Below are 23,647 nucleotides of genomic sequence, written 5' to 3' on the forward strand. Positions count from 1 at the left end.
TATCTAAGTGTACGCAAAATGGACATCAATTACAATTAAAGAAGTTGTGTTTTTTGTTTTTTTTTAATGCCCAATGAACTGAACTGACCATAAAATATATCTACCATGATAATCACTTCATAAGTTTTTGATAAAAACCAGCACTGCAAAACATTAGACATATAAACCCAGTTATAACTACATATACGCCATCCACACGCAGTTGATTGACTGATTTGACTGACTGATTTGTTTACTGCTGTCTGCATGTCAGATATCCCCTCAGGGACATTAAAGCATTATTCTACAGAAACCAGCTAGAAACAACTGTGTACATACAGACAAAACATCAGGTGGCTGGTCTAGGCGCAGGGTGGAGGACAGCATGGAGGGACTGATGGGAAAGCTAGGGCTGCTGGGATTGCGGCTTTTGCGCCGAGAGCGTCTGGTGGAATCCCGTCGGCTCTCTCTGCCCGGACCCTCAGGCTCTTCCTCAATCACCAGGATCTTGTCGTCGCTAAGGTAGCGCAGCAGGGAGTTGTCTGAATCTGTGGGGAAATGGGGGAATGGAGGAAGGATGGAGCAGTTAGAGGATGGACACGCAAAACAGAGCCAATGACAGAGAAAGGAGAACCACGGGGGGGAGGATTCATTGTTGGGTCGAGGGAGAACCCCAGAGTAGTAACAGATAAGGGTGAATAGACCTTTACAGATAAAACCCAACAGAAAGGGATAAAAGTTCCTCAGAGCTTCTGATATGGATCCACAGCCGGGGACATACAGCTAATCTGTTTGCAGTGATTATGCTGATTTGGAGGGCACCACTGCTAAATCTTGTCACTCACAGAAAGTTTTATTCTGCTTGTACTTCTGATAGAAAAAGCTTTGCACCTTATTTGTTTATCATCCAAATATTTATATGTGAAAAACTAAAAAGTGACTGAGAGAGGGAGGAGAAAGGCAGACTCCCGACAGTAGTATTGTGCTTTAATGTTATTCATAGACTTTCTGACGGTAGAGTGGAGGATCCTCCTTTGAATACAGATCAAGTCTCGCCGCAAAATGGTGAAGCTGGTTAGAACTGGTCACATAGAAATACCCTGATTTCCAGAGTGGCTGTATAAATGCAATTTCCGTTTGCATTTATGTTTATTTGTCGCTCTGTCAGATACATACCTGGCAGATATGTATCCTCACACAACCACACCACCATGGATAACCAGAGGATGAGCTGAAATGTGTTGAGCTGAGTATGGAGCAAAGCACAGCATCAGTCTGACCTGTTTGTGTCATGTGTTTGAGGGCCTGTGTTTTTGCGTGTATATGTGTTTGTGTGTATGTACCTCGGCTCCCTCTCTTGCCCATGCTGGGTTCCTTGGCCTCGGCCATCCAGTTATATTCGGGAGGCATGGAAACAGGTCTGAGGTCACCTGGAACGACCAATCAGCAATCAGAGAGACGGCTGTGGGGGAGGGAGTGGGGGTGTCTCGGGAAGGCAGTGACTGAGAGACAGCGTGGGAGACAGCTGGAGGGGTGGACAGGTGTGTGTGCAGGTGAGGGGGAAGGAACGGAAGACTCTCAGGGAACTGCTTCAATGTACAAGGCAAAGATCATATGGCCACGTTTTCAGGTTTTACAGTTAAATAAGTAGTTTTCTATTCACGGTAAATTACACCACGGCACAGGTAGCTTAGGTAGCAGTAGCGCTACCTAGCTAATCTGCTAGCATGTTTACTGTTGGCTGATGACGACTGGTGAGCTACACAAGTCTGTGGGTTTTCATAATAAATTTCAAGTATAAAATAAAGTAAAATAAAGTTTTTAGATCCTAGTATAAAGTTATTGTTAACTGAGATTACTGAAGCTGGGGCCAGGCATTCTGAAATTTGAGGGGATTTGGTCGAAGTCCTTTGCTGGATCACACATCAACACATATAGGAAATACTCTGTGGTAGAACTATACCACATGGATTGGAAAGTAGCATGAATCAAAAGTAGCCTTAATGTCCCAGTAATTTTTTTGCCAGCTGAAAAGTGGAATAAGCTTTAAAACACAATCAATTATCACATTATAATAATAAGTTAGCAAAAAATGTTGTGTACACTTTCAAGACATGTTGTGTTTCTGGCGGCCTGACTAATGTCAGGTCACCAGAAGTACAATATCCTCTCTCCTTTTAGCTCTGTTTTGGTCTCTATCAACTACTGTGATATCTGGCTATTTAGCTGCTAAATAGCCAATAATGTTTGTCTGCTGTTTGGTGCTGGGCAGGTAGTTTACAGTGGGTTTATCCAGGCTTATAAGCTAAATAATGCTGCCTGCTGTGTAAGCTGATGAGAGCAGTGAGAGTGAACAAAGACAGTAAAGTTTTGGGCTGTAAAACCAAAACTATGAGCAAAAAGACACTAAAATGCTCAGTATGACTGAAGGGAAACTGTAGAGACTTGTACAAATTTCTAAATTTCAGTTGTGTTAAGTGCTTTTCCACTGATTACCTTCTTACAAGCTATATGGTACAAATAGCCTACATGTATAGCCAGCAAGGCTATCATAACTTAGGGTTCCAATGCTTCTGTCTGTCACATGACCCTCACCTCGCACATCATATCAGTCCCTCAAGGTTTACCCACGAAGGAACATGATGTCTAGGAAGCTGTCTGGGACAACGGTGGACACAGGTGGTGGGTAAGAAAGGGAGCTGGAGACAGTGTTTTTGGACTGACCCTTTAGCATGTGATCATTGTTTGTAGGACATGTGTACGCAATGTAAAAACACAAACAAGCAGAGCCATGAAGTGAGTGATGAACATATAAGGAGGAGTTTTGAGAAAAGATGAAAAGAAAAGGTGAGAGAAAGCATGCTGTTCTTCAAAACAAATACGGTAAGCGGGAGCCATTTCTGCCTCACTCACACTGTTGGATTGCACTCGCTGTCTTACCGTGGGTCGGGGTCTTGTCCCTCCGGCGAACCCCTGTATTGCGGCCCCTGTCGTAGTCAGACCCTGGAGGTCCGTCTCCCTCTAGCAAGGAGAAGTACTGACCGCTGTCCTGGTCCAAGTAGTAGCTGACTGCCTCTGAGCCTTTGGAGCCAGACTGGGAGCTCACGCTGTAGCGGCTGATGTCGTCACATGACATCAGACCCAGCTCCTCTCTAGGGAGAGCAGAGCTGTCATCATCACTGTTATCAGCTGGATCATAATAATCAACGATCATCATAAGCATCACCATCAAACATCTGTGTGTGAGTGTCTGACCTGGTGCTGTAGAGTCCCGAGACAGGAGAGAGGATATAAACATCCTGCATGCTGGGGGCGTCCATTTTGGACATGCCTAAAGTCCCACCAGGTGTAGGGGAGGTGCTGGTGGGGCTGGTGGGGACTGGCTGGAGAGAGAAAAAGGAGAGAAAGGAGGAGAGCATGAGTCTATTTCATTACTTTTTCATTGAGGTATAATTGGAGGATGGTGAGGGGATCTCAGAGCACAACCTGAAACAGAGAATAACAAGCAAGCACACAATTTACAGTGTTACGTGGGAAGGGAACCCTTTATTTGTGATATCATCCTTGTGCTGCAGCACTTGTTTTAATACTGAATCACAAACAAAAGAGATATTTCCACAGACCTGCCATGTTGTGTAAGTTGTCTTTTTTTTAATATCGTTCTGACTCTGTAGCCTCTTCCACATTCAATCGCTTCACTATTCTGTCATTTTGTCTCAAGCCTCTTAACTCACACAGGGCTCTCCATGTCTGTTCCCATGACAACACCTCCTCTCCCATCCTCTCCTCGCTCTTCCTTTCTCTACCCCCCACCCCACCCGACCCCGTGCTACAAGAAAGGGAGAGGACAGAGGAAAACTAGTGTGGCCTCCTACCTCGGCTTGACTCAAGGACAGGTAGATTCTATCATCAGGTCCTCCGTGAGGACAGTGGCCTCGCATCTGATGTCATGGAAACTCACTCCTGGTTTCAAATTAATTATATTTGTTCAAAGTCGGAACAGCTTGAGAGACAAATACATAGCTCGTGCCGACAGTTTCCCCCTGAGGAGGAGGTTTCCCAGAAATTGAAGAATGGAATGTTTTACTGTATGTCTGAGGAGTATGCTTCATTCTAGAGAGATGTGTGTGTGGACAGAATGGATGAACAGACACAGAGCCCAAGCGATGGCAAGGCAGAGAGCGTTCTCATTAAGGAACGCCAGTGTTTCATCATTTCATCAACAGTGCATTAGTGTAATTCATTTCATATTCCACCCCCCCCCATCACCCTCACTACCACTATCCCAAGGCCCTGTCTCTATCTTCATCTCTTTCTCCCACACAGTCTTCCTCGTATGAAGGCAGCTTACAGTACGACGGCTTCACAATAAATAATGAAAACGGGGTGGAAAGAGAGGGACTTGTGCGAGAGAGAGGAGAGCAAAGGAAATAGGACAAAGAGAGAGACACAGAGGAAAAGAGTGCAGGAGAGGGAGAGTGAGGCGGGGGAGCTGTGCAGTGTGGTGACTGGAGCTGAGAGTGAAAACAGTAATTTAGTGATTACAGCCCACTGCTGCCTGCATGGAAAAGGGGGTGTGGGGGTGGAGATGGGAGCGAGATGGGGCTTCCACAGCAGGCAAAATTCCAGTCAGTCAAAACAGCACTTAAACCATTTGACCCTGCGGCACCCACTCGAAACTACCTAAAAACCCAGTGCTCGAACCCCTCCCAGACTAAAAATTATACATCCCACTACCTTTACATGCACACGTAAATACACACTAAAACACATACACACACATACTGTATTATTCTTAACATTATATTTGACTACGTTAAAGTTCAAAAACAGTATGAATAAAAAATTTACAGTTGGGCTGGATGAGAAACTGAATTTAATGAATTACCATTGTGAATCTCTTACTGACTTAAGTTTACTCACATTGCAATGTTCAATACATAACAAGCCGTTTTCACAGTAAACATTTTGACTTGTCAAAGCAGGAAAAGCACAGGTGTTAGTAACAACATTAACTATGGCTCAGTTCCATTCAAGTGTCCCAGTAAGGCATGACAGTGTGACAGTGAGCCAGCATGTACAATACCAGGACCCTGAAACTGAAGCAGCTGAAAGGAATTCAGCCATTATTAACTCAGTTATTTACACCAGTGCTTTTCCTTCTGTGACATGTCTCAATGTTTGTAAAAAAAAAAAAAAAAGAAATTAAATCTGTTTAACAGATTACAACAACATTAATACTTGAACTAGAACAGCTTATGATAAATTTGCCAGTTTTCATGTTTTTCATAAAGACATAACATAAACAAACCTCTTTGATAAGGATACCTTAGATTTGGTTATCAAAGAATTGTGACAAAAATATGCACTATGTGGGACATTTTACAGTAGGACATTTTATGTATTATTGATGGTCCATCAATAATACATAACTGGCCAATGCTTGTTACCTAAAATAGCAGGTATGTACAGAAGAGTAATTATTTATATGTCTAAAAACATATAACAGATTTATGAAAATGGGGTCACGGACAATGTGTGGCACACGTGTGACCGGTGAAGTGACCTTAGATGTGGACGCTGATGTGGCCTTCAGTCACACATGAAATGTGTCCCTACATGCACATTTTGCAACAGCGCAGCAGACATGCAATATGCATGGTCTCAGTAATCCTCGTCTGTGTTAAAATCATTGCCAGCATCATTGTAAGTGCAGTACATCATCAAATTGCTTTTACTCCATCCTACCATGGACGAAACAGACACACATGCATACACACAGACACACACGCGCAGAGAGAGAGAGAGAGAGATGTGCCATTATTTAGTAGAATAAAAGAGGTTGCCATGCAGGGATTTGGAACTGGAATCACATGATAATTTGCAAAGATAAATTGTTTCCTTTGTGGATTCAGTTTTAATCCAGCTGAACGTTTGCCACATTTGGGCTAAACTTCACAGCCGTGCAATTCATCCTCCAAAACCAGGCTTAGAGGTATATGAGTGCGCATGTGTTTGGGTATGTGTTTGTTTTGGGAGTGTGTATGTACAGTATGTATCCAAAACCAAGCTTACAGAGTGCAGTGACCCAGTTCCTTTGTCTCTCAAAGGAGCAACAGGACTGATAAGCGAGAATATCTCGCTGCACATGTGCACAAACATCCACAGAAATACACTTGACACATACAGATGGACAAGCATGCACTTGGCCATGCTGAGAAATATGTGCAAACCCACCCAACCCAACACACACACACACAGTCATAGGCTGTTTAGCAGGGTATTTTGGATTCAGTGAATTATCTCCAGTATTTGCTGAGTAGCGGGTCTTGTTTCAGAGCCAGTGGAGCTGCCTGTAGTTGCTTATGAATAATTAAGAGCTCCAGTCTTTCGGAGAGAGAACAAATCTAAAACACTCCTTTATTCTCTTCTCCCACAGATATTTCAGCACTCTGGTCTGGGCGCTCACAGCGCATTTGTGTCTTAGCAGCCCATCAGGGTAGAATTCCCAGAATCCTCTGCTGTTGCACGCAGCAAATATAACAATAAGCTCATGGTAACAACTTAGAGTGATGATCTAACAAGACAGCAACCTGGAAACAAGACCAGTCCTCTAGCTTGTTAAAGACAGAGATGGTGATGAAGTTGCATTAGGCTCTATGGTTATTGCAGGGTTTTAATGGTTTCTAGGCCATTATAGGAACCACATCCACAAAAGACTCTGATAAACTGAATCTGTTAGTCTCTCTCTCTCATATGAACATATGCTCACATGTATATGACTAAATATTGCATTAATATGCTCAAAGACATGTAAAAATAAACAGAAACACAAGCAACAGTAGCTTGATAAGAACAAAGAAGAGACATGCTGGAGGAGACAAAGAAAGCGAGCATAAAAACATACCAAAAAAACAGACAAAGAAAGAGAGAGAAAAAGCCAAAGAGCAGCCGAGCACCGAGCAGAGATCAAAGCATGCATGTAGCATGTAAATGAATTAGCCTGATGCAAGGTTAAAAATAGCAGCCATGGAACACGGGGGTCTGACAAGACAGTCGACGCTTCACAAAGCACTCAGGCACTGTCAGACTAGCCCTCGCCTCACCCCTCCGTCCGTCTCGGCACAAACTGTTCTTTCTGGGCACCAAAATTGTTGAGTGATTTTTTTTGGACTCCGGATGTGTGACAGATTTACAAAGTATTTGCTGTTAGTGTGTGTACTCCAGCTCTCAGCTGTAATCCTTAAAAAAGGCATTCCAATATCTTTAGATAAACTGTAGATTAAAATTTTACTTTCTTGTGAAAAACCTTTGGGGAAAAGGTTGAATGAATCAGGACCTTAATAAAGATGAAGGTGAATGTGAATGGATGGACCCTTTGGTGACCTTGTATCGCCCTGCACTTGATCCTGAGCAACAGTTCAAGCCATATTATACCATCAGAATCATTCACACAACTCTGAAGTGCAAATACTGTATAATATTTAATTAGCAATTAAATACTAAATATGCTTTTGGTATGCATAAGTTCTCTGCAGGTGGTTGTTTAGATACCAATACATTTGTGAATGGCTTTGAAGTGTGCCAGCAGCACGGCAGGCTGTAAAACTAAGAGATATGTTGAAAGGCTCAACAGGAGGATTGATGCAAGGTCAAACAGTGGACACGTTTCCTTTGAAAATACAGTATTTGTTTAAAATGCCAGTAGGAGGATGCAGAGTGTGGGCACCAAAAACAAGAGCTGAGAGTGAGTCAAAGATAAAGCCAGAGGTACACAGCTTACTGTACATAGTGCTAAATCATCCTACCTCAAATCCTTAACTGTAAGTACGACAAGTGTGCAGGTATAAATGTAGAAGACAGTGTGGAAGAATGGTCAAATTTCAGTTTGTGGCTTCTTTGTTAAAATTTCAAATACAGGGATATTTGGAGAAAAACATGTCACTGAGTGAGTTCAGCACTTTTCAGTATGTGCAGAACAGCCTGCTGAAGGCGTCCATGTGTTGCTGGTGTTTACCTGCAGGCCCAGCGGCTTCCAGCGGACGTTCCTGAGCAGAGCCGGTGTGGAGCTCAGGGTGTTCTGGGGCCTTTTCTTCAGTGTGAGGATGACTCCACATGGGTCCTCTCTCAGAGCGTTCACCAGGTTCTTCAGCTGCCAGCCCACCTGAGGAGCACACACACCGGGCTACCGAAACAACTGCTGCAAGCCACACACGCACATGCTGAACACGATGCACGCGGAGCGACCATATCTGCTGAGGAAAACCACCACGCACAAACATTACGCCACCGCACACACATGGGTTCGGATACTACCTGTCCAAAACCATGTGTCACGACTCATTTATTTATTTATTTTAGGCATCTTCTGTCTTTATTAAACGGGGACAGTAGAGAGATGATAGGAAACAAGGGAGAGAGAGATGCAACAAAGGTCCCCAGCTAGACTCGAACCAGGGACAATGAGCATATAAAGTGTTTATACTGTACATACCTCCATTACGTTGTTTATTCTAGTATAAAATTAGACCAAAGAAACGAATGACATTTTGATGAAGGTAGCACCACCATGTGACGACTTATAAAGTACCTCACATTTTCGCATAACTCTAGTGGGGCATAGAACGAATTTCTCTTTTTCCAAAATCCCTTTGTTTAAGACCAAACTCACTGTAGGCCATCTTCACCTTCAAATTTGGTGTATAGTATTTAAATTAGCCCATAAAAAGTCTTTTATGCTATACCATTTCTCTATAACTGGACACAAAAATCTTCCGAATGTGGCCTATGTGACACACAATTATTTGCCGGTTTATTAGGTTCCCCTAACTAAAGGTAATGCAGTCTAATACATCAGCATGGTAATAGATCTTACCTTTATTAATTTTATAATGTTCATTTTTTATGGAAGCTGTTTTTAAGGGACGTTTATTAAACTTTGTACTTGGTTTAGAGGCTTCGGTTTGGGGTAATTTTGAACTTCACTGTGTTATGCTGAGAAATTTTTATAGTGTGTGCTTATTGATATAAATTACATTAGACACACTGCCCTGTATAACAAAATACAATTCAATCAAGCCTGCAAATCTGATTAAATTTCGCGATAAGGCACTACTATAGCAACATGACACATTTAAACAGCCATAACTAAGTGTTCATGTTCTGACTGCGCTGATAAAATCCTTATTTTATAACTGTGACGTTGTCTGACAAAATCAATATAAATCCAGGTTAATGACAACAGCTCTGGTGAGAAAAATGTCTGAAACGGAGAGAAAAAGATGCGTTTACAAATTGAACTGGCTTAATGTGGACGTACTCTCACCCAAAATCTTGCATAATCCGCCCTTTGAAAGCTCTAATATTCCCAGGAAGGATTTAGGTACGTTCCAAAAATGATGGCCACCATCAGCAAATCTGTATAATTCATTAGAATGTGTCTTTCGCTTAAACCTGGATCACATGTGTGTCTAAAAATTTTGTAACATTACTAATCTAACAAGTTTAGAAAATTTGCATCACAGCCTTGGCAGTAAGGTATAAGATCTCTGAGAGCATTTTAGTTGAAGATTCATATGATATCCAGGACACTACTATTATACGGATTACAACAATGAGCCTTTATCTACCAAACTTTGTTGCTACCAGTACAGCAAGACACAATTAGTCTCAAAACACTGGCGCATTGAAATAAAAGTTGTCTTAGTCAGTATTCTTAAGTTCTAAGGAAGCGAGAGAGATGGTAAAAGAGCATGAAAGGAGTGCTGACTGCAGTGTTTCCTCGTGGTTCCGGCCAGCCTGTCTCCAGAGCTCGCAGTACTCGTCAGGCCATTGATTGGCTACTCCGGTCTCAGCTACTGGAAGTGTCCGCAGAGGCCACCTCTTTCTCTCTCACACACACACACACACACACACACACACACACACACACACACACACACACACACACACACACACACACATACAAACAGTCATCCACACAGACAGAACTTTTCTGACTGATAATGATGACCAGCCTGTGTCAGCCTTTAGGGGCCCATTTCTTGTTCAACTTGACCCAGTTCAGAATTCTGAGTTTAGCAGGCGATCGTCAGCAACAAGAGCCGCAATGGCAGTAAGTTACTACTATTTACATGTTCTGTCCTGTTGCCCACTACAACAAAAATGAGGTCTACTAGGACATACTAGGATTAGGACTGAGAAGATGGGGCGGCTTTTTCAATGAATCCAAAAGCCTGAATGATTGACCAGTTAGCCATCTCGGGACTTAAGTGTAGCTGACTATTCTTGTTAACTTATACACATGCCCAGAACGTCATCAGTTGCCTGACAGTGAAACAACCAATCACAGCAGCTTACAGTTTAGAGCGTCCCTCCGGCTGATCCATTGTAACGCCAACCCACTGTAATACATCCATTGAATGAACTCTGAATTGACTTGGGTTCTGTTCAATCACAAACAAGACATGTTGTCCTACCCTTTCCCTAATCTGAAATATGTTATGTTTTATGAAATGTTGTTGTGTTTTCATGCAGCTTTTTTGACCGCTTGGGCTACATTCATTTGGATTTGTTGTGTTTGCTACAAAACGTTATTGCTTTTGCAAGACACATCCCAGCTTTGTAAAAGGAAGGATATTGCTGTCTACCTAGATTAAATGGATCTATAAAGAAAGTGTCAAACTTTCCAAATCTGAGTGGATTTGTGAATGTGGCAACAAAGTGGCTAAAGTTGAGACTGAAATTTGATATCACATAAGGTATTGTCCCGGTACTAGTATTTACTTCTAAAGGTGTTGGACATTTTCAATCCAAAGGCAAATCTAGAATAACCTGAACTGAAAATGAACTAAATTGGATTGTGATCAAAAGTTCTCAACCCTTGTCTGATCCACCACAATATTGGACTGCAGATACAGAGTGCATCAGCAAACACAAAGCCTGTCCTAACCAGGTTGGTTTAGAACTGTTCTGTTATGCAAACATGCATAGAGTAAAGAGAAACAGGGAGAGACCTACCAAAGTAATAACAGAGCATAATCTGCTGCTGGAGAGGTTTTTCAAATCCCAGGGGTCTTCATTATTTTCCCAGATGCTATTACCTCCACATAATTATGTTGCCCCTTCAAACAATCAGTTTGTTATTTGATTTAAATTCCACATTTTACCTCAAAAGAGAAGCCGAGCTAAAAACTGCGAGTCCTGTTTTTTGAAGTGGGCCTCAAACAGAAGCTCATGCATAGAGATGAAGGCTGCGCTGTTGCTAAATACGTGGGATAGGCCTACATAATGATTCTATAATGTAATGGAATTTGTTCATTCAATATTCACGTGAATCTAATTTTTAAATATGGAGCCTCACTAGATAAACTTATCAGCTGTGATGCTGACAGAGTTTGCCAGTATTGTGTATCCATCTTTCCTCCTCAGCCGCTCCATTTAGGATTGAAAAAAAACAAAATATTGATAGAGACTTCCTTCTGCTGTTTTCCACCCTTCTCCCCTCCTTTTCTTTTCATCCTCTTCCTCTTCTCCCTAAGTCCCTCTTTACTGCCTCCTCCCTTTTTCGCCCCAATCTTCCAGGTCTGCCTCATCCCAGCATCCCCTGACTGCTTCACACCCCTTTCCCCATCACAGACACACACACACACACACACCTCTGTCTCCCCATGCTTATCTCCTCCCCCAGAGCGAGGGATCAGAGTGGTGAGGGTCTAGCCGAGGGAGTAATGAGGGGTTGGAGCTGAGAGCCTGGCAGGGTGCGATCTGCACCGTCACCCCGAGGAGAGAGAGGGACAGAGATAACAAGTAGCTCCCTCACGCATCAATCAACGCCACTCCCCAGTGCCTGCATGCACACTTTTGCATGAGCAGCAACTATAGAGACGTATGAGGAAATACTTACAGAAAAACTACACAAAAGATGTCTCTACACAGACCCCCCCCCCCAGAAATCTCAAATAAACACTGGAACAAATTGTTTGTGCCAGAGCTGACAGCACAGGCCATAGACAGCACGCTCAATCACATGCTCTCACAAACCACCGTTCCATTTAAAATGGCTGCCCATTTTCGTGCTTCTCTGATGTGACGAGTTGAAGGCAGAAATACAACTTATTCAAGTCTGAAAGTGGAACACGAGTTCACATTTCAAACCAGACGCCTCCTTCAGTGGTTTCTTATGACAATGGAAAGAAATTCCAGAAAGAGTGAGCTTACAATCACTCTGGACTGAACAAAGGTCTTGTAATAATCGTCCTATAATCTGCTCCCGCAGCAAGGCTAATTAGCCTACATAGCGACACAGGCACAGGACAGGAAGCACCATGGCGGCAGTGGTGGTGGTAGCAGACATCATGTACCTTGAAAGCTCCTCAACATAGCACAGAATGGATAACAAAATACAGTCTGCAGTATGTATTTACAGTGGAAAACACATGGGAAGTACATTCCTGTGATTCTTTCTGACAACAGTGTTAACTCACCACTGTCTGGTGGTTGACTTGGATCACCTCATCCCCTGCGTGGATCTTCTTACACTGGTCTGCTGGAGACTGCAGAGGCAGAAATTGGAGGACAGAAAGAGACAATGGGAACAAATTTAGGAGATACCGAAGCGTGGATTCATTGTCATAGGGGAATATGAGACCATAAATTGTGGCTGTTGAAGTGTCGAGCTTCCGACTGAGTGAAACAAAAACTCACATTCTCTGTGGTTCCGGTGATAACGTGGAGTCCATCATATGTTGATTTGATATACATCCCCTGAAACATAAGCATGCAAAGGCGAGGGAGGAGGATTCAGTATAATACAGAGTACAAAGAGAAATATATGATATATGTTGCATATTTGAATCTGTGTCTGTATCTGTGTCTCTGTCTGTGTGTGGCCCAGAGTGATAGACTTGGGGACTTTAGACGGGGACTCCAGTCAGATTCAGGTCACAAAACTGAGGACTTGAGACATGATGACAGATGAGGGACAAATTTAAGGAGCATATACCAGCATAAACTGACTTGGGCCACCACAAGCCTCCAGAACAGCTGCAGTGCTCCATGACAAAGATCCTGATTCAGTTTCTGGAACTCTACCATTCTACTCTACACCGTTTTCCCAAAAGATATATCCCATGTTTGGCATCTTGATGATGGCGTTGAAGTGGATTTGTCTAACACTTTGATCCAAAATCTCCTATTGGTGTTTAGCTGGCTTGACTTCGAGGTTGTATGATTCACATTACTTTCATACGCATCAAACCATTCACTGACCCCTCATGCCCTGCACAGAAGCATCTGCATTTATGTTTTTCCACAGATTTCTTAATATTTTTCCTTTAATTTATCACCTCACTCACTAAAGGCTTGACTTGAGGTGAAACTTAAAAGCAAAAACATTAAAATCTTAAGTTTTGACCCGGTAAAGTCCATAATTAATTGAGACAGCAAAAGGCAGGCAGTGCAAATTCACACACCTTGAATATTTCATTATAAGTGCTATGCATTGAAGAGACTTGGATTCAGTTATGTAAAAAGACTTTTAACAGCTTATAAAGAAGAATGCTCAAATGCTATGCGAATAATAGTCTAATTAAATTTCAAATGCCAATTTACTTATGAAGACTTGTGACTTCACTTGTATTTGTCACTGGGGACTTGAGACTTGATGTTACAAGACCTGACTTCAAATTTCCCCGGATCATTTAAAGCTGCATTAATTGATTTTAAGGGCAATGGAACACAACACTGACATATTACCTTATAAAGCTCTTGTATTGTTGTTAGCAAACTGTTGCTTATTCACACATCCAGAAACCACAGAAGGCACAAAGCAACATTTGCATTCACAAATTTTTCTGTTATGTAAGTCAAATATTCACTGTCATTTAGGCTCTGGTTGGGTCTCCATCAACTCCTGCAGGAATTATCTGATTCTTTAGGTTCTAAATTTTCCGCTCTGATCACCAGCTCGTTGCTAACTTTGTATTTCTGCCACTTGTTGCTGGATACTGACAAGCTGCTGTTCTCTGTGGGTTCATCAAAACAAGTGTCCCCTTTCACATTACAGATAGTAATTTAATCCATTCTTAAAACAAAAATATTGATAAGTGCAGCTTTGAAAACAGCCTTGGTGTGTATGTTTCTGTGTGTCCTTACCAGCCCTTCGCTGGGCATGATGCTGGTAAGGTGGACCACCTCCAGATGGGCAGACTGAGAGACCAAAGAGTCTGACGACAGAGAGATGATGTGGTCACATATCCCTGCTAAGGTTTTACACTGGAGGTAACGAGAGCAGAGAACAAAAAAGAAAGGAAAAGAGAGAGCGACAAAAAAAGAGAAAGACAGAAAGTTATTGAGATTGGTTTTGGTCCGCGAGGGATGCTGTGACCTAGCTGGAGGAGGTGAAAAAGAAATCATTTCATCAGATTGTTCCACATCGCCACTTCCATCACTCCAGCACACAAACTGTTTCCTGTCACAGCGTGTCCACAGGCATGCCCACAAGACACCGTCACAGACAGAACAACACATCACTGATACCAGACAACCCCAAGGTGCCCTGATGACATTTTCTAACATCTAAATTACAGAGCACAGATTTCATTTGTGTTCGTCTGTAATTTTTTTTTTTTTTTTTTTTTTTGGAAGATAAGAGCTATTTTTATGCCATCACATTAACTAAGCAAAATCAGTCACATTGTAGAGTGGATGGATTATCTGATCTGTAATTTTTTTTTTTTTTCACATTGCACTTATATTCCTAATACATATTACTACATACAAGTGCATCCAAGCAAATGCGCAAAAATAAAAAGCATGGCTTCACCTTGCCTTTGTTCTGAATAAACTTGACTGTCTTTCAGGCTATTTGTTTGCTTGGTCATGCATGCAAGTTCATTTATCATCAGCAACATCTCTGCCTTCTAATCTTGGCTGACTGACTGCAGTAGTTTTACAGACACTGTTACCCTGGTTATCCTGCCTCATTGCATCACTGATTAGTGCACACATGCATGCAAACACACACACGCACACACACACACAAACGCTGGAATGTAACAAACATACATGTAAGAGAGTATACAGTATATTCTCTACATTCACACAAGCTGCATGACAGTGATGAGCCCTGCATAAAATAATCTTCTGATCTCCATCCTAATGGGCAATTACAGGATTATAGTTATGAAATGAACAGAGAAGATCTTCAATACACAAACATATGACATGCAAGCACTCACACAAACACACACATCATAGCTCAGAGCCTATGATTCATTCAGTGTGAGAGAAAAGGTAGAGAATCTACAGTGAGCTGGCTATGTGATTCTAATGCTCTCTCTCTCTCCGTCTCTCACACACAAACACACATACACACACATAAAAACACACATACTTCCATCCTTTTCTGGGTCAGTTATTTGAACATTACACTGCCTGTTTCTATTTATTTAGTACTATTATGTCAACGTGTACACATTACATAATGGGATACCCAGAACTGTTCATGTCATGCACAGACACCAAACAAAATTTTGAGCTTTAATTTGAGAAAAGAAGAATAGAGGAAATGGAAAACATCTTCACAAAAGGGGGGGGGGGGGGGTAAAAGCAGAGTATATCTAATCCTGCCTATAGAGTTGTAAATAGCATGTAAAGTACCCAGCTGGAAACAACAGGAAGTGAAAATGTTGTGGCTCTGCTTGTGTCCCGCTTTGATGATGGGACTAATAGTCTTGACCTGGGATTAACACGGGGCAGAGAGACAAAAGGCCAGTCACCAGCATGGAGACTCTCAACTCCTCCAACTCTGACACACCCTGCCTTGATCTGACATGCCTCCAGGAGAATCAGAGCGCAGATTATAGGGAAGTTAACTTATGTGGTTGGCTGGCGTGAGATTTAAAAGCAGTCAAACAGAAAGCCAGACATAGTACGCTGCCAAATGGATTAAGCTCTGGCTGCACAGAGCAACCCCCCCCCCCCATTCTCATTCTCTCTCGCGCTTTCTACCTCATGGATCCGCATCTTCTCTCTCGTGCACATACATTCACATGCTAACACACGCCAAGCCTGATTGCGTAATTATTTGTCTACACATGCATGAGCATACACACTGGGTCAAATATAAACCTGAGCCAAGACACAAAGAAAGATGGAGAGAAGAAGGGAAGGGGCAGTGGAAGAGAGAAATAGAAAAGCAGGGAGGTGGGAGGGAGAGTCCGGGAGGAAAGGGGGAAAAAACAAGGGAAAGGGAAAACACACAACTAGGACAGTCTTATGTAATTCCTCTCATCCTTATGCATGCGTGCACATCAAAACACACACTCATACACACTTCACGCTCCATCAGACACAGAGACTCACACATGCTCATATCTTATCGCTCTTCTTCTTCTCCCTCTCTCTCTCTCCCACACACACACACACAAACACACACACACACACGCACACGCACACACACACACACACACACACACACACACACACACACACACACACACACACACACACACACCATATCCCTGTCCATCTGATTGCTGCAGGCCGTAGTCTAGAGGAGAGCAGAGTAGCAGTGAGTTTTGCATTATTGAGCAGAAGCTGACAAACGTACAACTACCACTACATCGGCTACAGCAGAGCGGGCCTGCGCATTAAAAAGTCTCTAAGCCCCATGCTGGATACACACTGGGGGCCCACTGGCTTGGAGACTATCACATACATGTCTAGATCAAAATCCATTCATGCATTACTTAAAGGGATAATTTTGAGAATTTGGGAAGTATTATACTGTATATAACATTATTCAAATTCTTGCCAAGACATAGATGAGGTGAATGATGCCACTCTTACATCTCTGCTGTAAATATGAAGATACAGACAGATGTTTTTTAAGCTTAGCATAAAGACTGGAAATGGGGGGCAATCTGGCTCTGACCAAAGAAAATAAATAAATACATTTTAAAAATCCCTCTAACAGCGAGTTGACAAGTTGTGATTATATGATGCAACCCTAAAGCGTTGTCTTTAACCTTTGGTTTTAATTAGGCTCAATCAAACAAGATATAACATGGTAATTAGTGAGATTTAGAGGTACTGGTATAGGCATACTTTTTGTTTTTTAAACCTTTGGATAGAGCTGTCTACCTCTCTCCCCTCGTTTACAATCTTTATGCTAACCTAAGCTAACGGTCATCAGGCTCTAGTCTCATATTTAGCAGACGGATATGAGAGTGGTATTGATCTCGACTTTTGGCAAGAAAGCGAATAAGCATATTTCCCAAAATGTCAAACTATTTCTTTAAGTAAAACTACAAATACCATGTGAAAAGATTCCCTTACAAGAAAAGGTTCTGAATTGGAATTTTTGATCACTTCTTCACCTCTGTAAAAATGCAGAAACATTATCCGAAAATGTGTATCAAAAGTGAGACACTCATCATGCAGAACGCCCCATTTAAGAGAGCTTATTGTTATGTATTATACTTATGGATTACTGAAATTTTAATACTAATGCATTAACATCAACAGCAGCATTTTAACTTTTCACATTTTAACTTCTTTAAATGTTTGTGTCATATCAAAATTGGGCAGTTTAATCCATAAGAATACAATGTATTATATAAGAAGATCATATGTACAGTATGTGAGTAAGTAAGTACTTCCTCTGACTGCCAGATAAATGTAGTGGAGGAAAAAGTACAATAATTTCTCTAGTTTCCTGTTTGTAAATTAATTAGTTAGTTCATTTTTTGTACGTCAAAATACATCAAGACATCTTCTGCTAACACATATATAAAGCTAAAAGAAAATAGAAATAAAGACATAAGTTTTTTACTTCACTAAACAATATAGAAAAAAATGGAGCTAAATGTTCTATGATTGAGAAGACACATGGGGAAACTCAGCTATAAAAACCTACGGTTCTTAAATAAATCATATACACATTTATTTTATCATGCTGTGTCCCATGTGTGTGTTTGTGTGCTGTGTCACTTCACCTTCACTTCATTCATTTCTAAAACACATGGTAAACAACGATCAGCAAGGAAACAGCATCTAAAAACAACCCCCCCTCTCCCTCTCTCTCTCTCCCTTCACACTGTCTCCCTATTTCACACATAAGCCTCCCACACATAACAGATTTAGTCATGTGTAGCCTTTAGTCTGGCACCCAGGGTGTTGTGTGTGTGTGTATGTGTGTATGCATGTGAAGAGCCATCTAAATATTTGAATCTGCCCAATGCCACTGTGCTGTGTCATTAACAGGCCTTTAACAGCAGCTGTGAACGACAGTCATTGACCCACAACCAATACACTAACAGGGGAGAAATTCTGACACGGGAACATTGCAGCATGGGGAGACCAACATCTCAAATACAGTCTTATGATTAGTTTTGTTGATATAAATCTGTAATATATTAGTATGTTTACCATGTATTGGCAGAGCATCTGATCTGGCATCCTTGGCATAAAATGCTCAAATGTTTTTCTGTGAACTATCCCTGCCAACATTTTATTTGGTTTTCTCCACCTGACCTTGAATGGCAGCAGGAAGTGTCCCAGTCCAACTGTCAGCCCGGATCAGACGCTAGCTGCTCACTCGGTTTCACACATTGACACAGACAGTTCTCCGTCATACACACACACAGAGACACACACACACACACACACACACACACACACACACACACAGCCACACGCACACACACACACAGAGAACCAAAACTGGAGCTTTCAAAAAGCCACAGGCTCGCTTGAACTTTAACGTGTACAATTTTGGGCCACAAATTCCCGAAAAAAAACACACAGTACTCTAACATGAACACACAGACACAAAATACAAATGTACATAGGCAGTCATACACAAATGGACATTGTTCAGCTGTCTCTGTTTTCAGTGCGGTTACGAACGCATGCAATTTTGTTTCAAAAGCAGAATCATTACATCAGCATTATCGAAGCAAAATTGCAAACTAATACGTATACCATTAGTGATAAGATTTCTTTCAAGGAATGTTTCCACATATGCTTTCTTGGCAAGAGTTAGATGAGAAAATCGAAAGCGCTCTCATGTCTGTTAATGAGACATAAGAGTGGTAAATATGAAGCTGGAGCCGGGAGTCGGTTAGCTTAGCTTAGCATAAAGACTGGAAACAAAGGGAAACAGCTAGCCCAGCTCTGTCCAAAAGTAAAAAAATCAGCCACCAAGCTCCTCTAAGGCTCACTAATAATAAAAAATCACTATGAAAAAGATTATTCCCCGAAATCTCAAGCTGTTCCTTTAAAGCGACTAGGCTTTTGCTTCGATTCTGTGTGGCAGAGGTAAACTATGAAATCTTGGAAACGGAATAATGCATACACAAGGGTAGTAATCTTGTTGTGATTGTCTTATCTATGCATTTAATAGTCGCTATTGTTGTATATACCTTTTCCACGTTTTCCGTGATAAAAAACAGGCTAACAAGTTTCAGTCAGTATTGATATTTTAAGAAGAATTTTAAAACAGAAACCTACCACATGGAGAATCTTATTCTCTGTCTCATACACAGTGCAATCCTGTAAAATGAAGGAAGACAGAAAGAGAAAGAAGAAAAAACATGAAATAGAGAAAGCATCAATGTGAACATCTGCACAGAGACTCAAATATATCCCTCCTCTAAATATAACAATGGAGAAGGAAGGAAATCAGAGGAATGAGAGATGGATGACTTATTTTCCACTGAAGAACATCAGCAGCTATTTTATTTTTGACCCTACACATTACGTGCATTACTTTATAATCTAGGGTGGCTAATACATTGGATTGGCCAGCTTTGTACCTACTCTGCTGCATGGAGTTTCATGAGCCTTCTCAGGATTTAGAAATGACATTATTTGAATGTGACAGATTGGTATTTAATGATAGCTGATATTTAATCTATTTCTGGGAAAGCAGCCCACTGAATCCACCAGATGTGCATGGTAGCAGTTAATTCATCTGTTTGATGCATTAATGTGGGCAGCGCTGCCACCTTTGTCTGTCTCTCTGCGCCCTGGCAGCAGCATGTTCATTTGGCCCGCTGTGGACCTACGGTGGCCCCTCTCTCTTCGCTCTCTTCTGGCCCTTGTAAGAGGGGATGGGTGTTATCTGCTCAGCTCCAGGACTCACTCTTGGCACGCGCACAAACACACTCTCAAACACACGCTAAGCAGGCTCTTACAGGGAGGAGATGGATGTGGTCCAGGACAGCAGACATAGTTTCTGTCCAAACAATGAGATTTCTACAGTATCAGGGGGTGTATGCATGCACCTCCATTTTTATTTTTAAAAAAATGTTCATTTGTGTGTGTAAGTATAGCGAGGTAACAAGAGGGAGTGAGTCAGAGGGAGAGTAGAAGGGGGACGGAAAATGAAGGGATGAGAGAGCCCTAGTTCTTTCTCCATCAGGGTCCATAAGTTAATCAGGGGGCGAGGTCTAACAGTGAGTCAATGCAAACATTGCCTAAGGCTGTTACTGAGAGCTACTCTTTCCCATCAGCCATGCTGCAAACAGCCTGTGGGAGTGGGCATATGTTCCACTCATAGTCAAATCTATAGAAATGAGCTATAGAGCAGAGAACGCTGCATCCGTATTGAGGTTCCCAGTCCCATTCCCCTTTAGTTTTGAACTTTCCATTCAAACCCTGAGCTTTATTATATGAGCGTGATGAATACGGGCATGATGGCGTGTGTGATGCTTGCATCCTGTGTGTTTATACTGTACGTGTGTGGAAGCACCTGTTGTACAATGGTAGTTAATTCTAGGCAGAGCTGCACGATGTTGTTCTTCAGTAATGAATACTCTGTCACACTGGCAAATGGAGATCTGAAACAGACAAAAAAGAAAAAAAAAACAGAGTTTGTAATCTGACAAATGCATCTGATGCCTCATGATCTTATTTTAAATTTGGTTTTATCAAAGGCTATTTTCAGAATGGGAAATTGAGCATTGTGTTTTTTTCATTGCAAAGCGAAAAAGGACTCAAAATACCACTTTAAACACGTAAATGAATGTGTGCAAAGCATAAAAAAATTATTTAAAAAAAAAAATTGTTTCTTAACTCAGTTTTGGGGAAGTACTTTTATTTTATATTAGTGTTTTCATTTCATTTTGTTCTGTTTATTTATTTCCTAACATAGTGATTTTAAAAGCTGTGAGAGAGCAGTGAGAGAGAAATAAAAGCTATTCTCTGCTTCTCTCAGAGCACAGGAGCAGCTGATAAAGTTAAACAACAATATTTGGTTTTATATTGTGACCAGGAGGCGATGCAACTCAGGGATCTTCTAAAGCTCAACATCATGTTATTGTATCTGTTCTCTGCTTCATATGGGTCAATCAGCTGATATAAGTTCACAATAAAAAAAAAACAATTTTACGCTCGCGTTTGTATTCTTTATCCATCTATGACTTATAGTACTATATCAAAGGTGGACACAGTAATGTGAAGTATATCATGTTGTGAGTTAAGTTAGTTAAGTTAAGTTAAGTTAAGTTAAGTTAGAAGGTTGTATCTGTCCATGACAGGAAACAGTGAACCTGCCTGGCTAGCTTTGTTGAGTCTTTGTGCTTTTTTCTGATTTATATTATGAGCATAACTGATGATTTTTTTTTAAACAGAGACAGACTTCACCAGGTAAAGTTTACAAAAAGGACTTAACTGTAGTCATACTATAGTCATAGTATTATAGTTGTAATGTAGCATAAAATTTACATACTTCGATTTTTGTTGTCATCATTACTGTATGAAGACTGGGTATATTGTCTAACAAATTAAAGGCCAACATTTATTTTAAGGCTCAGGCTGTGATACCTACCTGTCAAGCCAGGCTAGAAGGTTCTTAGCCGCACCAATCAGATCCACCACTGAGGTAAGGAAATCATTGGGTAGCCTCCGGGAGGCTCTTCCATCATAGTGTCCGCCCCTCCGCCGGCCCAGGATGAAGTTCTGGAGGTTCTTCGCCGAAGCGTTCAGCTTGTGGGACAAAGTCCGGAGGTTCTCTGTCTCTAGGCCGTAGTTCTGGAGGACAAACAGAGGGGTTCATTTTAGAAGTAGAATTACAGTATATTGGTCTGATGTTCTTATACATCAATAGTTTGAAGTTACTTGTGATTTATGGGAGAGATTTATTTGATCAAAGCGTAAAGAAATAGCTCAAAGCTTTGGGAAAATGACTCTCTTTTCTAAGAATTACATAAGAAGATCTTGAGCCAGGAGGCGATTAGCCAATCTTAGCTTAAACACTGGAAGCAGGGGGACACAATGAGTCTGGCTCTGTCCAAAGGTAAAAAATATTTCATATATTTCCTCCTACACAAATAAGATGTGGTAATTAGTGAGCTGTAGAGTATGTGTATGTAGGTGTATTTTCTAACAGTGAAGAAGAGCAGGCTAGCTGTTTCCCCCTGCTTCAATCTCTCATTGAAGGGAAACTGAATAAATCCAGCAACAGATTAAAATGCAGTAAAGAGACATTAAAAATAAGATAAAAATAAATTAAGAGAGGACACTGACAAAATCATGAGGTAACCTCGGAGTGAGATAAAAAAAGGTAAGTCCTTAAGTTTGTTTTAAAATTGACAGCGTTCGGATAGGCCTTAATATGGACTGTGACTGTAACACATACATAATTTTTTATCATTCTAAATACTGTTAAAATATTCTTTCCACCACTTTTATCTGTTGTGAGAACAAGGATCAACAGTAACTGAACCATAAATAGGTAATTCTGAGTGGAATGGACTGCAATTGAATCACTATCGCTGAATAACCATTAGCATTTTCATTAAACAGCCACTCTGTGCACTAATACAAGAACACTAAGCTGGTTGAGCTTGAGTAGCCCATTACAGCACTGTGACCCTTTTAAATAAACACACACACACACACACACACACTCACTCACACAGACCCACTGAGCCACATTGCGCTCAGTGTCCCAAGGCACCTCCAGTCATGTCCTGCCTGACAGAGCCTGATTCCTGCTGACACAAAGGCTACACACACACACACATACACAAACATACATACACGCACACTTGCACAAAAAGACACACACACAAATATCCCTGTATAGTCAGATGCACAGGCTGAGCTAGACGTATCTATTCCTCCCCTGCCTCTAGATCTATTCTACACAGTCACGACCACAGTGACTACAAAGGAGAGAGGGTTTTTCAGTGGTGGCAGCAGAGAGAGAGAGAGAGAGAGAGACAGAGAAATGGGAGAACTGAGGAACTAAAGAGGCAGAAGACAAGAGGGAGAGAGAGGAAGAGAAAGCACCCAGCTATGCATCTCACTGAAACTGGGTCATGCATACACTATGTTCTGTATAATCTTCTGTATTCTGCATGAACATAGATGTGTACATGAATTTGCAGTGTGCATGTTTGCACAGCTGTAATTAGACTGTCCTATGATTCGATCTAAAGCTGTGTGCGGCTCTCTAGGGGACAGAGTGCTGAGATGAAGCGGGGGAATTATGCCTTGTGTCGACTGTCTGCATGACTTTGAATGTATGTGTGTGTGTGTGTGTGTGTGTGTGTGTGTGTGTGTGTGTGTGTGTGTGTGTGTGTGTGTGTGCGTGTGTGTGTGTGTGTGTGGAGAAAGAGAGAGAAATAATTGAAGCAATGTGTGCATATGTGTGCCT

General features: G+C 41.5%; 1 protein-coding gene across 1 annotated transcript in view; it reads right to left on the reverse strand.

Moving 5' to 3' along the window:
* The window catches only part of si:ch211-26b3.4 (connector enhancer of kinase suppressor of ras 2), a 56,711-nt gene that overhangs the window by 15,769 nt on the left and 17,295 nt on the right, over positions 1–23,647 (reverse strand). The window contains exons 3-13 of the mRNA XM_040120061.1: positions 21,815–22,017; positions 20,738–20,825; positions 19,495–19,536; positions 14,134–14,253; positions 12,685–12,744; positions 12,465–12,533; positions 7,997–8,143; positions 3,235–3,362; positions 2,920–3,131; positions 1,323–1,409; positions 319–527 (exon numbers count right to left, since the gene is read on the reverse strand). Coding sequence (XP_039975995.1) covers positions 319–527; positions 1,323–1,409; positions 2,920–3,131; positions 3,235–3,362; positions 7,997–8,143; positions 12,465–12,533; positions 12,685–12,744; positions 14,134–14,253; positions 19,495–19,536; positions 20,738–20,825; positions 21,815–22,017 — 1,365 coding nt within the window. The remainder of the gene's footprint in view (positions 1–318; positions 528–1,322; positions 1,410–2,919; positions 3,132–3,234; positions 3,363–7,996; positions 8,144–12,464; positions 12,534–12,684; positions 12,745–14,133; positions 14,254–19,494; positions 19,537–20,737; positions 20,826–21,814; positions 22,018–23,647) is intronic.

The sequence above is a fragment of the Xiphias gladius genome, chromosome 23 (assembly GCF_016859285.1).
Source record: "Xiphias gladius isolate SHS-SW01 ecotype Sanya breed wild chromosome 23, ASM1685928v1, whole genome shotgun sequence".
NCBI classification, from domain to species: domain Eukaryota; kingdom Metazoa; phylum Chordata; class Actinopteri; order Istiophoriformes; family Xiphiidae; genus Xiphias; species Xiphias gladius.